Source organism: Lepidochelys kempii, chromosome 2 (genome assembly GCF_965140285.1).
Source record: "Lepidochelys kempii isolate rLepKem1 chromosome 2, rLepKem1.hap1, whole genome shotgun sequence".
NCBI lineage: Eukaryota > Metazoa > Chordata > Testudines > Cheloniidae > Lepidochelys > Lepidochelys kempii.
The window spans coordinates 249,054,156-249,075,891 of NC_136381.1; the positions used below are offsets into that span (position 1 = coordinate 249,054,156).

A 21,736-nucleotide genomic window follows, 5' to 3' on the forward strand; every position below is an offset into this window, starting at 1 on the left:
TGTAGCACAACTAAACCAACAGATTGTAAGGCCTGACATTTTAGTGAATTTTCCCTTTAAAATAGCAGTCCAAGCCACTGCCCCTTTGCATTCCTGTACATCAAACAGTGTTTTCTTTCCAACAGTTCTTATTAACTTTAAGCAATATGCATATGGAGTTACATGTTGTCTTTAGTACATTATGCAGCCTAAGTATTAGTAGGATGAATGTTATTGTACTGAGAAATTACATAACGGAGATTATTTTTAGATGAGTAAGTATGAAATATTTTAGAATTATGTCACTAGAAATTAATAACCTAATTAATAACACAATCACTAGTTATATCAGCTGGATGTGTTACAATAATTTGTCTAAGAAACCTTTGGAAATTTTGTAATATTTATTAGTGCATGTGGCCCTGCCATTGCAATTTATCAACACATCTTGAAACACAGTTTATTTAGCATTTAAATAGTTAAAGGGACAGGGGAGAAATTCCACAGCTCTAATTCCACTTCAACTCCAGTAGGCATAGAACCTAACCTTACACTGATTTTGAAATTCATGGACTAGAGGGAAAAAATGTAAATTACAGAACTAGCAAAAATGAAAGAGCTAGGAAAGAAGAAATGAAATCCTCGTATATGGACCAGATCCTTAAAGCTGTAATGGAAATGGTAGGGTCTGTTTTAAACAGAAAGGATGAAGCTGGCACACAAAACCTATAGTCCCATTAACTTGTTAAACAACAGAGCCCTATTCACATTGTTGAAACTGCAGTTGTCATTCAAACAATTTAATATATTCATCTTGAATGTTTTATTTCCACAATAACATTGCAAAGACAACTGTCTTTTAGCAACTGAAATCCGGTGAGATTTGGGCACCCAACTCTCTAAGGCTCCTTTGGAAGTCCCATACAAAATGTCTTTTGCCGCAGTTTGAAGGAGAGCAGGCATATTTAATCATCAAACGTCATCACTGGCACGGGAGAAGCTAAAAACAAAAAGCACAAATGCCAGTGTGTTTTTCTTTTAAATAATGAAGATGACTGGGGAGGAAAAAAATCTTGATAAATTATTAAAAATAAAGTAATGTAGTGCATGCAAGACCTGGTCCAAAGCCCACTGAAGTCAATGGAAAGACTCCAATGATTTCAGTATTCATCCGATGAAGTGAGCTGTAGCTCACGAAAGCTTATGCTCAAATAAATTGGTTAGTCTCTAAGGTGCCACAAGTACTCCTTTTCTTTTTGCAAATACAGACTAACACGGCTGTTACTCTGAAACCAATTATTTCAATGGCTGTTAGATCAGGCTCTTATTTACTGCCCTGTACTTTATTCTAATTTACTAGGAGTAGGCAAAACAGGAAATTCAACCTACAGAGTCTTGGCCTTGGAAGACTGAAAGAAAGTGCTTATCAGAAGATAACATCTATATAGCACTTCGAAAAATTCTTCTCTAGGAAATAAAAAGTTAAAAAATCCCACATGTTTTAGAATAGTCCATAGCATTGAGTAATGCACATAAATCTCTTAGTGTTACTCATTGGAATGTAGTGTTGCAGGGTGCTGAGGAAAAGGAGAATATGAGAAATGTTAAGTCCCATCAGTTCTTGACATGAAGTCATACAGATGGTGTCTGCTGTACCCAGGCTCTCTCATAGGAAGGCCAGACTGGTCTGACAGTGAATTTCCCTATGATGACTTGTAGCCATTCTCTCTCATACAAGCCCCTAGTGCACATATTCTGACTAATCATGGGTGATGAGCCTCTGAATTTCAGAAATCAGTTTCTACTTAGTTCTAAGTTTATAAAAGTACAGCTGATGCTGTGCCTGTTTGATTGGGGGAGGCAAAGAATGTAGAATCAGTGCAATTTATTCTGAAATGAGAATATGCAAACATGGAAAAAAAGTTAGGGTAAGCAATGTAGACTAAACATGACATAAATTTGATATACTTGGCACCAACCATTTACATTTTTCCTAAACAAATACCTCCCCGTCAAGACCAAAACTAAAAAGAATGTATAATCTCTCTTGATTGGGTGGCGCATCTCAAAGGGTCACTAACATTTTTGGAAATACAAGAATTTCATGATAACTCAAGTGGTGGTCATGAGGGGCACCAAATGATCCTGATTCTCTTTCATCAACCAAAAGGGGCAGTGGTCAGATTCACAGGTAAGGAAGGTGAGGCACAGAGAAGTGAAGTGACATGCCCAAGGTCACTTATCAGGCCAGTGACAGAGTGGGGAACTGAACCTTAAACATTAGTTTGATATCTAAATGGCCAATAATGCAGTCACATGAGCACAAGACAACATGTTTAGTGAATGTAGTTTTTACTGATCTAAGGCTTTTGGGTGTACAAAAGTCTTATTTGATCTTGTTCAGAGACTTTCAGTAGCCCAATATACTGAACAGAAAAGCTTTAAAAAGTTACCAAATACAGAGTTTAAAAGGTTCAGTGGTTTATTTGGTTTTTGTGCTGGCAATAAGAATGAGTTTAGCTGCTCACTGAAGAAAGCATATGGATCACTACTTTAACAGTTAGTGAGGATGTTAATTAATTAACATCCTCACATTATTTGTAGCATACAAGAGAAGATATTTTAGTAACAGAGAAACTTTTGCCAGTGAAGGACCACTATAATGACTGTAGCATCCTGGTTTCCTTTTCTTTACTTTCTGATACCATCTTTTTCTATTCTCACTTGTACTTTCAGTATAACGCAATTTACTTCCCTGGTATTCCCAACCTTGGACCTTTCATTTTCTTGTGCCAAGAACGTAACAAGCACACATCCTCTCTGAATTGCACAATACACATGACAGGACCATTTAGCCCTTAATATTATTTCTATTTTAATAACCATTTATATTGGTGGTAGTAACAGAGGTAAGGATTTTAAAATATATATGCAATATAAGATATAGCTTTGAATTTATATTAAGTTTTATGTCCCTTTTTAATTTGTGTGAATTTATTTCCAAGAAAAACTAATAACTCTGGCTTGAGCCAGTGACCTCCTCTGTATAAAATAATTTACAGAACAGTGCAATCCTTAGATCCCAGGATCATAATAAACCAAGGCATAAAGATGTGCTACAGCATGTTATGATTATATCACCACAGAGTTCACAGTTTCTTACCTTTTAACAGAGAAACATGATATTTCCTGTAAGAGCAGAGTAATAGGTCTGCTTTGTTAAAAGGGCAGAGATAATCTGCATAGTTTTCTGGTCTATAGGAAGTTCATAATCAACTGACAGTTCATTTAAATCACTATTTCTTAAAGGCATGGTATTAAATATATCTTAAATGAGTGTTATCTAGAATACAGCACATGACAATAATTCTAGGTGTACATGTAATAAAACCCAACTTAGTCACTGAAAACATTAAGAAAATATACACTTATTACGACAATTGAAACTCATCCATCAGCAGTAAATACTGGAACCAATTTGGTGAATTAAAAAGACGGGATTTTATGATTGCTCACTGATAAATTAATGCTATATTCAGTTTCATCTTAAAGCTAACCACTTGAGTAATGAGTTCTCAGAGATGACAAACATGTTTCTTTTAAGAATAACTACTTTTCATTTGTTTGAAAGAAAATGTCCAAATTCAAGATCTAATCCTTGCTGAAACTGCTGGATCGCTCTTAAAAATATGGGCTAAGTAGTCACCACAGCAACAGGAATACATTTAATAAAATTGCTAGTGTTTTTAGTGCAGGCTAAATATTATTGTAGGAATTTAAATATTTTTATGGCTTTGGACTGATTGTGCTGGTTGCACAGTACTCTGAATCGTAAGGAAAGTTGTCCTAGAACCTCCTGCTTGCTGTTACTGATAGAGCACCATCTGTGCACGGGGTGTTTTTCAAGAAGTGTAGAACACAAGGTTCTTGACCCGAACAGATGACAGTTGAACTCAGTGGAACAGGAAATACTCAACAAACTTTCCTTGAAAAGCCTGATAACATCATTAGTGATAAGGTCAGCATGGGAGGGTTTGTGAAAGAAATGGATTTCAAAAAGGAGGGGAGAGGCTTCCAAGCAGGATTCTCAAACTAGAGAGGGAAACACCTATTTGGCAACTGGGCCCAATCCTGTAGGGATGCTTTGAGTATGTCTAAGATCTGATACCTGTCAGACCCCACACTGGAGGGCAGGATACAGGCTGCCAATAGGGGGCAGCACCACATCCACATTGAAGACAGCCAGGGACACAGGGAAACATAGGGCAACAATGATGGTTTCAACTCCTACAGCATGGGCTACCTGAGTAGCTGATCTGGCTTAGGGGGGCCTAACTTGAGGAAGAGTTTTGCAGCAGAGAATCCTGAGTAGAGGGAGGTGCCTATCTCTGCCCAGTCAGCCAGGTATACTAGGTCAGCTCTCTTAGGCTGGCATTTCATTCCTGGCTAGTTTAGTTAGCTCCCTGCTCAGCTTGCAGGCTTCTAAGTATCCCCTTCTTTTAGGCACGTGTCTCTCCCTGCGCATTTTTTAGGGAGCCTAGGAACCTAGCTTGGGGTTGGGGATTCCACTAGGTGACTGGCCATCTAGGGGTTAGGTGTTGCAAAGCTAAGTGGAGCAACACCTACATACCTTTGAAGATCTGGGCTCTTGTACCCACAGAGTCCCACTGAATTCAGTGGAACTCCACAGAAGTATAAGGGTGTTATGCACAAGGGTGTGTATTTGTAGGACTGGGACCCTATGAAATACAATGAAAGGAATAATCTATTTTATATCATTGAAAGCTCAGGATTTCAATTTAAAATGAAAGTTTATCATCAGTCCTTGATCCTTTAAGTGGGGAAGCTTCCTAATATCATTCCTCTTCCATTGGGACCTTTACTAATTTCCATGGTCATGTTTTCTCTGGTGCGTCTGGGGGATGGGGGGCTGGGGCTCCTCTGCATCTCCACCAGTTCCCAATTCAAGTTTTCTGTAATGTGCTTCCCGTGTTCGTAACATGTGAGGGCTTCTCTACACCAAACAAACAAGCAAAACTACTTTGTGAGAGAGGATGATCAGAGTAAAGTAAGAGAATGACTCAGGTGGCCCGTCTCTTAGGCAGGCTTTCTGGGACCAGCTCTTTGGGACTTGGTTATCAGCTGGCCTACTGTCTTTAATTAGGGTCTACCTGTAGCCCCTTCTCTTGGGGCACCCTTCTTTGCAGCTGGTCCATGATGTTTCAGGGCAGTGAGGCCTCTGAGTGTTTCTTTCTTGGCAGATTACTCTCTGAGGTGTAGCAGTCTTCTTCTTGTTCACCATAACCCAACCCACCCTTGGCGGGTTTTCTCTCTTTAAGAAATCCCGTCCTCCTCTCCCCCCGCCCACTTCTTTCCAGTCAGAACAAACCTAACAGGTATACCTCGTTAGCGCTGAACAAGCCCCAAAACACTCGCTAGTCTCCTCTCCCACAAAGTGAGAGTGTACCCTTCACACTCTCCAGTGTTTTACTGCTACTTTAAAAGCAAACTAATTCAATACTAAAATGTCAGGAGTTCTACAAAAATGTCAAGACAATCCACTTCTATGCACTGCCTAGTACAAAAATAAAAGTAGGCATCTATTTCCCTTGTAGTATCTATTGTACCATTTGGGAATTAGGAGAATGGTGATGTTGGATTAGTTATTGAAGTAGCCTGTTGGAATTGGACCATGCTTTTTGGATAACGAGCGAATGTTCCCTCACGCAGCTGCTAACAGGGACTGGTGCCATTTGCCTTGAATGTCCTTAAGATCTATTTGCTAAATGTAGGTAATTTGTTTCCCTCAGTTTTTACCTTTAAGTATATCTATTATATCGCATTTACAAGATACTTCATTTCATTTAACATTTAATTTAGATTTGCCCAAATGCATGCTGTGATTGCTAAATGATTTAAACGTTGTTCTGCTAATTTTGACATAAACCAGGATCACTAAAATTACCTCCTTTCAATGGTATTCTTCTGGAAAAATTGCAGCTTCCTAATGTTATTCTTTCATCACTGCTTTCTAGCAATTTTAAAAGGGTATAAAACTACCAGATGAGTTTTAGCAATAGTTCTGTTTAAAATTGTATAATTTTTAACAAGTGCTGAATCCAAATGAAGAATCTGGTACAAATTGAAATTTAGACACATACAAAATGTTGTAAGAGGCATACTTCTACTTTTTGAAATATGATGTCAGAATCTCAGCTGCCATAGCTCAATTGAAATAAATGGTGCTAGGCTGACTTACAGTAGCAGAGAGTCTAGCCTATTATCTTAAATATGATATTCTTAAAATACTGTGAATTTGTGCCTCTTAGTAACACAGGCACCAGAATGTGTATGCACATAAATGCATGTGCCTACCTTTGTAAATTGGTTCCATAAGATACAGCATGCTGCATTGATGTTAAAAAACTACCAGTTAATTCCATCAAATAACAAGAAATGGTTTATTAATTTGTTTCTCATAAATCACATCTATGGTATTAATACCTTATAGTACTTTAGTGGAAAATAATGTAAAACAAATCAAATTTCATTGTAGGCATCAAAAGAAGTAGCAGATTAATTCTGACTTTTTGGCAGAACTCTTACGAATTTTTCATTTCTGATAGCATTGCATGTAGTAATATTTAGGTGGTAAATTAAGGGACAGTGATGGCTGTTCAGTGGTGCATCCCCTTTGTGCTGCTTTTGCTTTGTAGAAGAAGTGGCTTTTAGGCTTTTAAGAAGGAATTTGAATAGAGAGAGGAAGGGTTGTTTGGGCACCAAATATGTGCACTCCGTATGTTCACTTGGAGTCAATGGGACTTAAGCGCTTTCTTATGTCTGTTGCTGAACAAGGCTGGGCTACTGAATCAGGGCTTTGGAGCAGAAGTTGTGGAAGACTGTTCCAAGTCTAACCCATGCTTACAAAATGTGACTCTCTCTTTCTCTTGTGACTGAACCACATTGAGGCTTATGAGCCTACTAATGGAGCAGGGTTATTTGGTTGAGGTAGTTGGATGTTTGAAGATCAAGAAGTCCCACATTTGATTTCCTCATCAGAGACGACTTCTTTAGAGGTGTTGCATTACATGAGTGTAAGGGAATCAGCATGTTTAACATTCGCACAGGAATTCAGTAGCTGGTAGCCAGACTAAAAATTGTTAGCAAAATTATACAGTTTTTATTCTTAAAACTATTTAAAGCAATGCCACATTATTACACATTTGGTTGCACATATCACTAATGGTTTATGAATATATATTTTTCTTCATAGATTAATTTCTATATACTAGTGAAGGCAATCTACACCCTTGGACATAGTGCATCTCTGATTGCTCTAACGACAGGAAGTATAATTCTTTGTCTTTTCAAGTAAGTACTTCACATGAACAAAAATAAGCAAGAAAATAGGAAAATATTTTAAAATCCTTGTTTGTTTTATGATTATTCAGATGTTTAGAAAATTGATGATTTTTACACTTCGAAGAATTTAATAACAAATAATAGTTGCATTCGTAACTTGAATTTATGTTTGCACCTCTCATATCAGAGGATTCCAGAGAACTTTAGAAATTCATACATAGTACAACCTACATGCACAAGATTAGACCAGATCTAAACGATTTAATGCTTTATTGATCAAAATCAACACCTTGAATTGTACCTGAAAATAAATGGAAAGCCAGTCAATACTAACCAAGTGAGCAGCCATGTTCTGGTGAAGCTTCTCGGTGGTCTCCAAGTGTGTTCTAATTTCGAGTGTCTTCAGTAATCATTCCTGAAAGTCAAAAAGGTGGTGAGATAGTGAAGAGAAATACCATAGTCACAGTGCTTTTGTTAAATGGAGATGGACAAATGCTCTTCTGGCCATTGACACTACTTGAGATTCTGGGAGTAACCCACAATTCAGATTGGTTCACCAAATAAAGAAGGGCAGGAATATATTATGGGAACAGATACCTTCAGATGCCTGCTTATGAGTTTCACCTCCTCCTGCCTACTAGCATCACCTTTATCTTCTTCAAACTAAGCTTCAGCCAACTTTCTTTCATCCATGCCTGCAATCTCCACCAGGTACTGAGAGCTGAGAAAAGGCATCATCCAGCTTCAGCAAAAAAAAGATGTCGAGCTGCATGTTATCTGCAGCATGGTGGCGCCAGAGCCCCAGCCCTGCCACAATCTACCACAAGGACGAGATCTTTTGTGGTCTTTCTGCAAAGAACGAACAGAGCAATTTCAGGAGTAATCTCCTCTATCCTAGGTAAGGTCTGCAAGCAAATCAACACCACCTTGTGTTCAACACTGTCAATGGCTATTAGTGCATTTGAAGGACTCGCGCATAGACTCCTGACTTATGTCCATCGCTAGAAGGTAGTCAGTTGGTGAGACTGAAAACCACCTTCGTGCCTGAAGCAAGACTGAAGAGGGGTTGGGAAAGTAAGAAGAATCCACAGGACATCAATGTACGCCTTATCACAGACTCCTCAAAACCGTCACCCAAAAAAGGCAGGTTAAAGAGAATCAATTTGTTTCCCATGCAACAAAGAAATGCTTACTTTAGGAAAGCTAGTCCCCTGGGAGATAATGTCTGTCACTAGCAATGGAAATGAGCACAAACCAATATGTGTAGGTACACTTCATTCACACAGTATCGACAAAATGGGGCATTGTATATATTGGGATCATTTTTTGGGAGGTGGGGATATTTTTAGAATTTCCAGTCCCCCTCCCTTCTACCCAATTAATGTATCCTCAGTGATAAATCACACTTTGGAATATTGGCTTGAGAATCTGATGCAAATGCCTTTAAAAACCAATATCTTGCAAGGGGTGATCTAAGGATAATAGGTAGTGAAAGGCTCCATTTCCCATTCTCCAGGATCAGAGTAGCTGAAAACACCTTTATTAGCTTTTTATATTTATATTGAAGAGGCAGTTATTGTCTGACAGGATCACAAGGTGCTTTACAGAAAGTACCAATGTATTGTATATAAGGATCCACTGAAATACATCCATCTTTGGGATGGAGCCATCCGGCCTATACAATAGTATTTAAGAGAAGTAAAGAATAACTTCTTCAAATTAAACTCCTGGGAGGAATTTCTGGCAATTACACTAGTGGGTTAAAAATTAAAAGTTACTAAAGCAACAAAAAAAAAAAAATCTAAATCCTAACTTCATCCAACAGGATTAAAGTTTGAATTTTTGATGTTAGTAATACATAGGATTTTTAAAACTGTGCATTGATGCACACAACTACATTGGTGGAATTGGACATGCTTTCCTCAAAATCTATAGCATTTATCCCTGAACACGTGCACCATTATTTTCTGAAACAAAGTTCTGGGGTGGAAGGAATTCAATTTAACTGTGGGTGCCTGTATGTACGTATAACAAATATATAAAACCTCTCATTTAGCTGGCTCTGTTTGCTTCCTAGTCTAGCACATATTAAGGAGTTATGAATAGCAGAACTGACACAACTTCAATGCTTTCTGATCTTTATTTAATGTACAGGATACTATTTATGGCTAGTCATGCTAAAATTAGGGCAATTAGATGAGAAAAGGAAATTTTGTTTCAGAAAGTTTCACACATTTGCAAGGTTCTCTTGTACACTCTTCCTAAAATTGAAAATTCTTTATGTACTTGCAGAGTTGGGGATAAATTCAACCCTGGGTTTTCAGTCATTGCAGAAATCCAATCTGGATTCTGACTAGTTTTCCTACCAAAGGGCAGATTCTGAAGTATTTTAAGGGGAAGGAATTATGACTCTAGCATCTCTTTGATAGATTTGTTAATCCTAAATTGCCAGCCAGAGATACTGAGCTCCTAAACTCTCTTGCTATTCAAAATTGTACCAATTTTTCAAATGTCAAGGCTTTTTCATCCCAGGTGACACTTTGTATGAACATTATGATTAGAATTGGTTGAAAATTTTCTGACAGTTTTTCATCAGAAAATGCTGAGTTGTCAAAATAAACATGCTCCACAGGAATGTTGCAATTTTGATGAAATTTTGATGAGAAAAAAAATCAAATGACCTTATTGGAACAAAACATTGCAACTTTTCATTTCAAAACTGCTTTTCATTTTGAATTTTTTATATTGTATAATAATAATAATACCTCATTCTGATGCAGTGCTTTTCATCAGTTGATCTCAAAGCACTTTACAATTGAGGTTAATATCATTGCCCCATTTTACAGAGGGATAACTGAGGCACAGGGAGGAGAAGTGACACAAGGTCACCCAGCAGGGCAGTGTCAGAAGTGGGAATAGAATCTACATCTCCCAGTCCTGTGCTCTGTCCATTGTGCCACACTGCCCCTTATACAATTTTTATTCAGTCAAAATCAAAATGAAACATTTCAATTGACCCAAAACAAAATGTTGTTTAAAATTTCATATTGTGGAAAATATCAAAATTTGCTATTTCTGCTTTGTATAAAACTTTTTGTATATCTGACTTTGCTGCTGTTTGCATATATGCAGATTTCTACACATACAGAAATCTAGCAACTATCAGTACAGTAAGGGCCTGACCTGCAAGGGCCCTGAGCACCTATCATTTTCACTGAACTGCAAGAGTACAGCATCTCTCAGGAGCACCTAGCTCCTGCAGGATTAGACTTTTATTCTTTCAAATCCAGCATGAGAGAGAAACATGTTGTTCCTATTAATTATCCAAGGAAAATAATTAGATGCCTGGAATGTGACCTTGGCTTTCATAGGGATGTATTAAGCCATGTACTATAATAGCAATGGACCCTCAGCTGCTTTTGGATGTCTCAGGCCCTGCATCATCAAAGCTCTTAAGCATATGCACAGCCATTGAAGTCAATGGAAGCTGAGCAAGTGTTTAAAGTAAATCATGGGATTATGTCCTTTGCTGAATAGGCCAAAAATTCATTTTGCATCTCTGCCACGCTAGAAGGTTATGACTTCTTCTCTCAGATGCAGAGCTGACCACAATTGACCATGCTTTTGTCACCTCCAGAATGGGTTATTTAATGTTCTTTGCATAAGTCTATGCCGGAAGACCACTCAGAAGCTTCAGAATGCAGTCATCTGCCATAAAATTCTATTCTGTCTGCATTCCTTTAATAACAACAATATTCTCGAATCTGTACTAGTTTTCAGCTGCAGTTCAAGGTGTTGCTTTTTACTGATAAAATCCTGAGTGGTTTGGTTCCTGTCTGCCTTATAGATTCCCTCTCTCCTCTGCTGTTTAGTGAGATCAGCTAGGATAAATGCTGCATTAAAAGACAAGGTGCTGGAGAAAGGGTGTTTCAGGTGATAGATAGGTCCTTGCCTCTGGAACCTACTTCCCACTAGAGTTTTTTGATTTTCCTGGCACACTGAAAACCTCATCTGTTTCCAAGCTTTCAAAGAGTAAAGGTTTTAAGTAAGTGCAGTCCAATTTGTATTTTTGTATGTACAATATTTCTGAATTGTTTATACATTCACCTGCATCCCAGGATGTCCATACTTTATGAATCAAAATACTGGAATTAAAGACAGAAAACTCCAACAAGAAAACATTAGGAAGCGGTATTTCAGAAATTTAGCCAGAAGAGCTAGGCTTTTCACTGGGAATCTAGAAGACAAAGGCTAGAGCACACCAAAAATAGAAAATGAAAAATCACCTTTATTATATATTCTTCATGGTAAAAAATGGCAGCAGGGCCTTTTAATCTGTGACACTGAAAAGGTGTCAAAGATGCCTTAATTGTATGCACTGGTCAGAATTTTTTTTTTTTAAACCCTGAAAGGGGACTTACTCAGGGTCACACACAGAGAAAGGGCAGGTACTCACTACAGGTTCATTTCACTAAGAAACAGTTTAAGACTAATTAAAAGACTGTACGATAGCCTTTCTGTCCTGGAAACTAAAATGCTTTTTTCAAAAAAATCTCTTCTTTAATGTAGAAAACTTCACTGCACACGGAACTACATCCATCTGAACTTGTTCCTCTCTTTCATTCTAAGAGCAATCTCTGTTTTAGTCAAGGATGATATTCTTTATTCCAATTCCAACACAGCTCACTGTTCAGAGGATCAGTCGTCATGGGTAATGAAGCTTTTTTGGCTACACTGTGTAATATTTTTGCCTTTTAACCCTCTCCACCTCTGCATCCCTGGTGAATTTTTGGGAACACTAAGTTGTCAGTGGAGGGAGCTGTGAGAGAACTAGTGTCAGGTAGAACTGAGATGCAACTGCAGGAGAAGAAAGGGAGCGGAAGAGCTGGGAGGTGAGCTAATGCAGCTTTGGATATTCAGGCAGGTAGCAGAGGAATTTCAGTTATCAAAAAAACAGAATCAGCCATGGCCCAGGATAACTATGACAGCAAGGAGGTGGGGTAAGTCAGGGTAGAGGTTAGAAGTGGAAGATAAATCAGCCGGGAAATGGGAAAGGCTAGATGTTCTGAGAAGGCTCTTGCAGCTGTATCTGGAGTCAGAGGAGGGGCATTAAGGGAGGGAGAGCAATAAGAGACTGAGTGGGTATTTGTAGGAGAGAAAGAGGGCTCTAGCAACCAAGCCACACCCCCAGAAGGTGATGGAGGGCTGTCATCTGCATTCATGGCAAACCATGTGGCACAGTAGGGATAAGGCATTAACATAGTATGCAGGGTTGCAAAATCTCAGAGGTTGAGAAGGTTGCACAGTTAAATGGTATATCACATTGTACAGAGCAGTGGTTTTCAAAGTTCGGGTTACGACCCAGTATTGGGTCGCGGAATCCAAGGCACTGGATGGCCTTGCTCAGCACCCAGGGACCCTGGTGGCTGGCCAGTAAAAACTAGTAGTCCTTACCCATTCTGACACCGTCCTGGAAGCGGCCAGCAGCACGTCCAGCTCATATGTAGGGGGGCCACGGGGCACAACCAGTGGGAGCTGGAGGGGGGGGTGCCCGCAGGCAAGAGCTGCGCTGAGCCGCTTGCACGCCTCACCCAAGGAGCCAGACCTGCTGCTGGCCTCTTCCGGGGCACAGTGCAGTCCACCATGCCAGGACAGGCGGGAAGCCTACCTCTGCACCGCTGACCGGGAGCCGCCGGAGGTAAGCCCGTGCCCCAACCCCACGCCCCAATTCCAGCCCTGAGCCCCCCAAACCCGGGGCCCCTTCCTGCACCCCAACCCCCTCATCCCCGGCCCCAGTTTTCTTCAACTGGGTCACCAGAAAAAAAGTTTGAAAACCACTGGCATAGAGTATCCCCATCTCCTTGGTTTGGAGCAGAACTGCTGCAAAATAAATCTGCGGACACTGCTGAAGACCTCAGAGAATTTAATTTACAGTGTTTTTTCCCCTGCCCATTGTGGCTAAATTTAGAGTATAGAAAAAACTGAAGAAAAATGCAGTGTAATATTTTTGTATTGATAAAGCTACATTCTTCCATTGTGCAAACCTTTTCCAAGTGACTCTTAAGCTATATTTACACAATCTGTCAATTGAAACACTCTCACTGTAGAAATACTTAACACTGGCACTGTAAAATCATTGTAAACAGGTCACTTGGATTGACATCTCAGGGAGTCAAGAATGCTCAAAGCCTTGCAGGATTAGGCTCTTGGCCCTGATCATGCCTATTTGCACCCAAGTCGTTTCTGTTTTTGTCCTGCAGTTACTCTTGTTTGCAGCTGGATATTCTTGCAGTTGGACTGGTCCAGATCAATGTGCTGTTCTCTAATTTCTGTTGCATTGTTGTTGAGATGATCTGATGTTGCTTGGAATAGGTACTGCTTCTTACACTATTTGAACCCTGGTTTAGTTATGTAACAGCTTGGAGAGTTTGACTCTCACATCATGTTTATGCATTCCACAGAGCTATTTGTGCTCTTGGCACAGCTCTTTTAAAATGAACAGTTTCTCAAACGGAATAACTTTTTTTACACAATTTGGCTGGCTGGTGGCATCTATTCATTGGCTGGGAACTGCCTCAGCTACAGGTTTAACTTCAAGAGGGAGGGCAAAAGACTTCGAAGAGGAGTAAATGGACACAAAGTGTATCATGACTTTGAGTCAAGATAAAGCCTTCTAACCCTGAATGCCATGCCGCAATCAGGTTGTAAAGAGAATTAAGCATCAAACCACATTTTAATTTACAGTTTAAAAAGTTACATTTTCCCCTGTGTGAAACCCTCTGCACATTTCCTTGTAGCATCAGATATCTTAGAACGGTACATTCTGAAAAACATCACACAGACTATAAATTGCAGAGGTCATAATGGAGTGATGCATTCTGGTTGTCTTTAACATATTGGGAAACACTAGAGAATTTCACAGTGCGGGAAAAATATTTTTGATGGTACAGTCAAATTTTTATTTTCTAGATATCCTTACATCCTGACCAGTGGGACTGCTTTTGGTACCTAATTCTATATTTTTCACTTTGACCTTTGAAAATTCACAAAGGCAAATTTTTGTTGTTTTTTCTAACAAATTAAAACCTCTAGGAAACTTTTAGGAAAACCTATAAAGTTATATGTGTTTATTATCTTAATTGATGGTCTTTGGTATCTTCCTTTTTTAATGTTTATGTCATGATGATTTCAAGGTTTCTGAGTAAATTGGCTGCAAGGAAGCCATAGAAATAAAGTTTTGGCTAACTAAATTCCTTTGTATAAGCATTCTTTATACTTTAAATGCATCTCCTTATTTCTAGGGGCCATTGAAAAATAACTTTTCTATATATTGTACATTGACATACAGGAGAGATAAGAGAACATAATATATAGAGAGCTTGGGTCTGTAGAAAAATGTTTGTAACAAAATATTACTGCATTTTCTTTGCAAGAAGTTTAATCCTTGTTTGTTTGTAACACTTCAGGTTGGCTGCAAGGCTAGTTTGGTATTTTTCCAATATTGTGTTATGGCAAACTTTTACTGGCTCTTAGTTGAAGGACTTTACCTCCACATCCTCCTTGTGGTAATATTCTCTCCTAACAGACATTTCACAGTCTATCTTCTGATTGGCTGGGGTAAGTACTTAAATATATACATATTTTATTCTTATTTTTAGCTATGGATTGGTCAGGCTCAGTGTTTCCCACTGAGATAACATTATCTCCGATTAGACAGCTACCGTCCATGGGCCTGATTCCACAGGCTAAGACAGCCCCTTTATTCTGTTCCACCAATGCAAATCTAGCCACCAAAAAATTGTTCTGGCATAAAAGGATGTAGAGCTGGCACAAAGGCTCCATGCCACTCCCTCACAGGCCACTGCACAGTGACTATGTAGAGGGTATTGCCAGGAAAAAGTGGATATGTCCAGAACACTTCTGTTTTCTCAAGTATTCCCACAGACCTGACTGCCCCTTGGAAACCATCAGCAGCTGGGCACAAGCTAAGGCAGCCTTGAGGTTATCCTAATCGGTGTCGGGCTGGTTGACCCCAGAATAAGGGACGTGCAAAGCCACCATTCTCCTTCCCTCTCACATGTCCAGTTCCTGTGTCTGAATGGAGCTCAGATTCAGTGATGAATCAGGCCCCACATGTTCATTGTATTCTTTAAAAGTCAGGAGTGACTTTAATGCCTTCAGTGAAATGTGGTGTTAGAAGCACTTGCTTATGCCCCATTGTACAGGAAAACACTATGGAAGCTATCCTTCACATTGCTGCCAATTCACCTTAGATGCTTGCCAGAGAAATGGCTCTGTCTTTGATGGGAATCTCTTGAACTGCAAAGAATGCCAAACACTGTGATGATGTGATGGGCATGGGTACAATATAAGATCAGGCCACTAAATTAATTTTCAATTGTAAAATGGGATTTGAATTCAACTTCCAACAGTGAAAGTTGGACCCAGTAACTCTTTGTGCCAGCCAGTCCCTTATTCTTCATCTTTAATATACTTTCCAACATACTGTACATATTTTTGTTTCATTTTTACACACTGATTCCTTTCATACCCGAGAGCCAAAGGAAGGTTTTATAGATGTGAAGCCCTTAGAAACTGATCATAAAAGTATACTTGGGTGTAACTGGGAAATGGGAGTGAACCAGTCTGTGTGAATGCTTTTTTGTAAAATGATTTGCACATTACATTTCATTCCTAATATCCATCTTCATTTAGTCCAGGGATACATAGCATTTGTATCCCTAAGGGTCACACTCAGGAGCCTGAAGGTGTGCATCCTTTGTATGTTCTGTAAGAAATAAATGCACTCACCTGTAATAATTGCTTGTGCTTGTCTTCATTGGGAGATGGATAGAAATTGTTTGCAACCTGCCGCTGGTCCCCACCCTGCAGCTACAGCTACACTTTATTATTCCATGTGCTGCATTTGCTTCATGCCAGAGCTTGCGTATTCTAGTAGTGGATTGTTACAAGAGGGGTAACAATCCATAGATTGTTCATAGATTTTTACAATCATTCACTATAACAAACTATAATTTCTTAGGAATTCCTACAGTATTCATCATCTTGTGGACAGTGACAAGGATCTTTTTAGAGGACACAGGGTAAGTAGCTAGGAGGACCTGGTGCTGGCCGCTTCCCGGGGGTGGCAATCCCATGGACCGGATCCAAAGCCCTGAGGGGCCGGATCTGGCCCGCATGCCATAGTTTGCCCACCCCTGGTCTATCAGCTCATCCACTTTGCTAACTGTAATATCTGAATAAAACTGTGGCATGATTTTAATATGCATCTCCATTTATAATGGTGTGCCTCCCTAAGTCTCTATGTAAGGGAGTCAGAATTTAGACTAGCATCCCTGGTAATTGTGAGTGCAGAGCACCTCACAGGATTAGGCTCTAGATGACTTAGAAACTCTTGTAAGTGGCATCTGCAATAGCTGGTACAGATGATGGATTATTCCTAATTTCTCAGGGAACCTATTTGCAATACCTCTAAAAAAATAAACTGAATTGGTACCTTGCTATGGTCATCACAGCTAGAAGCTTACAAACTATTAAATGTTTCTGCTATTTAAGGTTTATCACTTGTAGCTTCTATTCTCTCAGAAGTTTTAAGCTCTGCTTCTTCAGAAGTGCTCAGTACATACTGAAGTCAACAGGGGCTGTGGGCACTGAGAATGACTGACTGTAAAGTTAGATGGTCATTGAAGGGTAAAATGGCTTGGGGTGGAAAACTGAACAAATTATTTAAAGGGAAAAATGAGAGTCCAGTTTTTCAGATGAAGGCTTATTCTTAATATTTCCCACACCAGTTCCACTCGTCTGTAACCCAAATAGTCCAGCAGTAAATTATATCCTTTTAATTGTATCTGTCAGTTATGTCAGATCATTCTGCTGCCCCAGATACTAAACTAAACTCTTATTGGAAAAGTGTCATGACATAAAGAGTGAAACTAAACTTGAGAGTCCCCCACAGTATTTGCCTGGGTTTCTTCTAACACTGCTCTGTTACATCTCTGTTTTAATTGATTTGAATGTGCACATTAAAACCCAGTGAAAATAAAAATAAAAGCAGGAGAATATCAAATTATGTTGCTTAGAATTCACAAGAGCAGACTATTTTTGTTTTGACTTGTAAATCCAAAACACTTGTCTTCACATACCTCACGTGCCAAATAAAATTAGTATTAACATAATTTTCCCTTTTACTCTTTTTATAGTTGCTGGGATACGAATGAACACAGTGGTCCTTGGTGGGTTATACGATTACCAATTTTAGTTTCTATTATAGTAAGTAAACTACATTTTGCAATATGAATTATATATAAGTTTGCAGCCTTGTGCAGTGAATAGGCAAAAACTCCATTGTAATGAAATAAATTACTTTGTAGGGGAGATTTTAAACACATGCCCAGGTTATTTAAACTCATTGCCTTTAAAATTCAGCTGCCTCCTATTAAATGACTGGTTGGGTTTGTTTGTTTGTTTGTTTGTTTGTTTGTTTGTTTGTTTGAAACTCTTGCCAGTTCAAGAACCTTGGGGGAAGAAAACATCAAGTTAAACTTTTCATGTGGATTATAGATTTACTTTTGTTTATAAATATTATTACAGTGGAAAAGACTGACAGCTGTGTATATCTTTTCTTAACTAGTAGCCTAGAATTACATACATTAGACATTTACACAGAAGGACATTTTTAGCATGCTGCACAGGGATTGTGCTGCATAGAGTTCATTAATGTTAACTGAACATGTGCAGTTAAATTCTTGTTCATTGTGCTGAAGATGTACTCATTAGTGTGCATAACAATAGCTTTACCTCCAGTGCAAAATACAAACACAAATGCAATCATGCATTTTTTACAAATTAGCTGTAGCCTTCAGCATCTCATTTGGTAATATTTTGCGGCTTCTGAATTAGTGTTCATTAAGGGCCTAATTTAGCAAAGCACTTAAGAATGAGCTTAACTTAAAGTGCATGCCTAAGTGAGGTGCTGAATCGGGGCCTAAATAGACAGTCTACTCACTGAATGATTTATTTCGGAGTGGTAGCCCTCTTAGTCTGTATCAGAAAAAAGAATGAGGAGGACTTGTGGCACCTTAGAGACTAACACATTTATTTGGGCTTAAGCTTTTGTGGGCTAAAACCAACTTCAACAGATGCATGGCGTAGAAAATACAGTAGGAGGAGATATATATGTATATATACAGAGAACATGAAAAAATGGGCGTTGTCATACCAACTCTAACAAGACTAATCAATTAAGGTGGGCTATTATTAATCACACCAGCCACACCATCAGGGGCTCATTCACCTGCACATCTACCAATGTGATATGTGCCAGCAATGCCCCTCTGCCATGTACATTGGCCAAACTGAACAGTCTCTGTGCAAAAGAATAAATGGACACAAATCAAACGTCAAGAATTATAACATTCAAAAACCAGTCAGAGAACACTTCAACCTCCCTGGACACTCAATTACAGACCTAAAAGGGGCAATTCTTCAACAAAAAAACTTCAAAAACAGACTCCAACTAGAAACTGCAGAACTGGAATTAATTTGCAAACTGGACACCATTAAATTAGGCTTGAATAAAAACTGGGAGTGGATGGGTCATTACACAAACTAAACACTATTTCCCCATGCTAATTTTTTCCCTTCTGTTACTCAGACCTTCTTGTCAACTGTTTGAAATGGGCCATCCTGATTATCACTACAGAAGTTTTTTTTCTTCTGCTGATAATAGCCCGCCTTAATTGATTAGTCTTGTTAGAGTTGATATGGCAACCCCCATTTTCTCATGATCTCTGTATATATATATCTTCCTCCTGTATTTTCCATTGCATGCATCTGATGAAGTGGGTTTTATCCCACGAAGCTTATGTCCAGATAAATTTACTAGTCTCTAAGGTGCCACAAGTATTCCTCATTCTTTTTGAATGATCTATGTGTTAATCCAAAGGACCTTATTCCTCCTTCATAAGAGTGAGTTCTGCATTGTTTAAACAAGACAGGGCAAAAGGTGGTTCCTGGGTGAATTTACATGAAATGAAGATTCACCAACATGAATGTTTTTCTACATAATGGGTGGACACTCAGCAGATGTACAGCATGAAGGGAAGCAAAAGTCCAAAAGGAGTTGGAGAAGTAAGGAGATCACGCTGAATGATAAAAACAAAATAAATCATACAAAATATTTCAAAAGTGCAAAATTAAAGCTCCTACTGAGCACTTTTGATTTAAACAACTACTCTGTATGCAGCTAGGGTTGCCAGCTTTCTAATCGCACAAAACCAAACACCCCTGCCCCGACCCTTCTCCGAGGCCCCACCCCCACTCATTCCATCCCCCCTCCCTCTGTGGTTCGGTGTCCCAGAAAATAACGCTTCAAGCTGACCCTTGAAAAGTCCTAGAACTTGCAATATCTGAAGACAGTAGTTAGAGCTGTCTAACTCTAGTTATGTTAGACAGTGCATATTGACAGACTTGTTGGTGCTCTAGGATTCCTGCAAAGGCTGGGAAGCCTGTTTGGTGGAGGAGAGGATGCTTAATGAAACTCTTATGAGTCTTAAACTGACCAAATCTTAATTTGATTCTAGAGTTACACTGAGGTACAACCAGCCCTCTGTTTTTTAAATCAGTAATTGAATTGATATAGTAATAAAGTATGGAAATGTCCATGTACATGGACTGTGTTGGCTCAGGTTGTGTACACATTTGGGATTGGCTGTCTTTTTCCAGATCGGTTTTCTCTCCTGAGCAACATGCTTTAAGGGGTGAGAACAACAAAACAGAGGCTTGTGCTTCTGCTACTTAAGGTGTAAATAAAATCACACTCCTGTCGGATTCAGATGTTAATTCCAGATGTTAATTCTGTATCTGTGGTGTTAATTTGTGAAAGAGCAGTTCACAGTGGATTTGGGCCATTTGCAGAGAGCTGAACTGCACTGCCAAAAGAAGTAGGAATGGACATTCAATCCCCCAGTGCAACAGATGAGTTAAGGTGCAATAGTTACTTTGGTCTAGATTGTCTTTCCACCTAATGTTTGATAAGAGGCAGAGCCTACCTGTGCCAGCACAGGAATAGCCCTGGAAAGCTGTCAGAGTTACAAATCGTGTCATGTTTCCCCCACTTCTCAAAGGGGAAAGTAAATTGTTGTACGCATGATGCAACTTGTTCAGCTCTGTGGGGGAAGATCAAGGTTCCATCTACTCTCCACCGCACCCACCTGTCATTAGGGGAATAGCAGCTTTATGCAGCCTTCTCTACTCCCTGTGCCTGGATTCTTAATCCAGGTAAGCGCTGTGTGATTTTATGCACCCTGTGCAGATATATAGGAGTAGGTTAAAATCTCGCCATTTATTATTAGTTAGATAACTCTGCAAGTGTACACATGCCCTAATTTTCACACCCAGGTGCCTGACATTAAGCACCCAGAAGAACTGGCCGGAGTATCCACAATTCCCACTGAAATCTAAAGGTGATGCCTGTGTTAAAGTGAGGCCACTTTTCTTTAGATGGCTAAATGTAACTTCTGGCAAACAAGTTTGAAGTTTGAAACTTGTTTGCCAGAAGTTAAGTAGCAGAAGCACTAGGCTCTGTTTTGTTGTTCTCAGCCCTTAAAGCAAGCTGCTCATGGAGCTTTGCAAAACACACTGTATAAGAAAACAAAGTCCTGCTGCCCCAAAGAGTGTGCAGCCTGCCGCAAATAAATAGGATACATGAGACAACCATTAGAAGCAAGACATTATGGACAAGTTGTCAGTAAGGAGATTAAGGTAGGAAAGCTGTGAAAGAAGTTTTTTTTGAGGAAGGCTTTCATGAAGCAAAAGGAAGGTAATTGGAATATTTGAAAAGGGAGGCTGTTCTGTACTCACCAGATGGACTAGCGTGAAAGTAGGTCCAAAGTGGAGTGTGAGAGATGGAGCAAGAAGGGGTATTTGATGAAGTGGGAGCAGAGATAGAGACAAAATGAGAGTTGTGTGGCATTCTGAATATGAGGATGAGAGTATACATGTATTTCGGAAGGAAAAGCAAAGCAAGTGAAGGGACTCGAGCAGGATTTACCTCTAATAGGTATAACAAACCAACCTTCACTCAGTATTCCCCTTGTTGGCATTAGTTTCAATGTTACTTCCAATTATTTTAGCTGGTTTAGGGGATTGCATTTAATCAGCTGTTGATTGCTCTAAAACAGCATTCTCAAAGTGAGTTCTTCAGGGTCAGTCCTCACATTCAATTCAGCATGTCAGAGGCCTTCCCCTGGTCTTTCCTCTGAACATTTTTGGCCTGAGAAATGTTCCTTGGCAGCCTTCCATGCGTCATGCTGTGCACATTTCAGAGCCTCTCTGATTTCTTTAATTGGAGATGTATTATGCCAAACAGTTCATT

General features: G+C 39.3%; 1 protein-coding gene and 1 long non-coding RNA gene across 3 annotated transcripts in view; one reads left to right on the forward strand and one right to left on the reverse strand.

The window, feature by feature from the left end:
* The window catches only part of LOC140907779 (uncharacterized), a 238,375-nt gene that overhangs the window by 147,720 nt on the left and 68,919 nt on the right, over positions 1–21,736 (reverse strand). Inside the window, exon 2 of the long non-coding RNA XR_012157620.2 lies at positions 7,676–7,756. This is a non-coding gene — a long non-coding RNA (uncharacterized LOC140907779). The remainder of the gene's footprint in view (positions 1–7,675; positions 7,757–21,736) is intronic.
* Positions 1–21,736, forward strand: part of VIPR2 (vasoactive intestinal peptide receptor 2) — an 88,154-nt gene that overhangs the window by 52,130 nt on the left and 14,288 nt on the right. For both annotated transcript variants that reach the window (XM_073334537.2, XM_073334536.2), the window contains exons 5-9: positions 7,253–7,350; positions 11,911–12,052; positions 14,808–14,958; positions 16,385–16,445; positions 17,562–17,631. In XM_073334537.2, the coding sequence (XP_073190638.1) occupies positions 7,253–7,350; positions 11,911–12,052; positions 14,808–14,958; positions 16,385–16,445; positions 17,562–17,631 (522 nt within the window). The remainder of the gene's footprint in view (positions 1–7,252; positions 7,351–11,910; positions 12,053–14,807; positions 14,959–16,384; positions 16,446–17,561; positions 17,632–21,736) is intronic.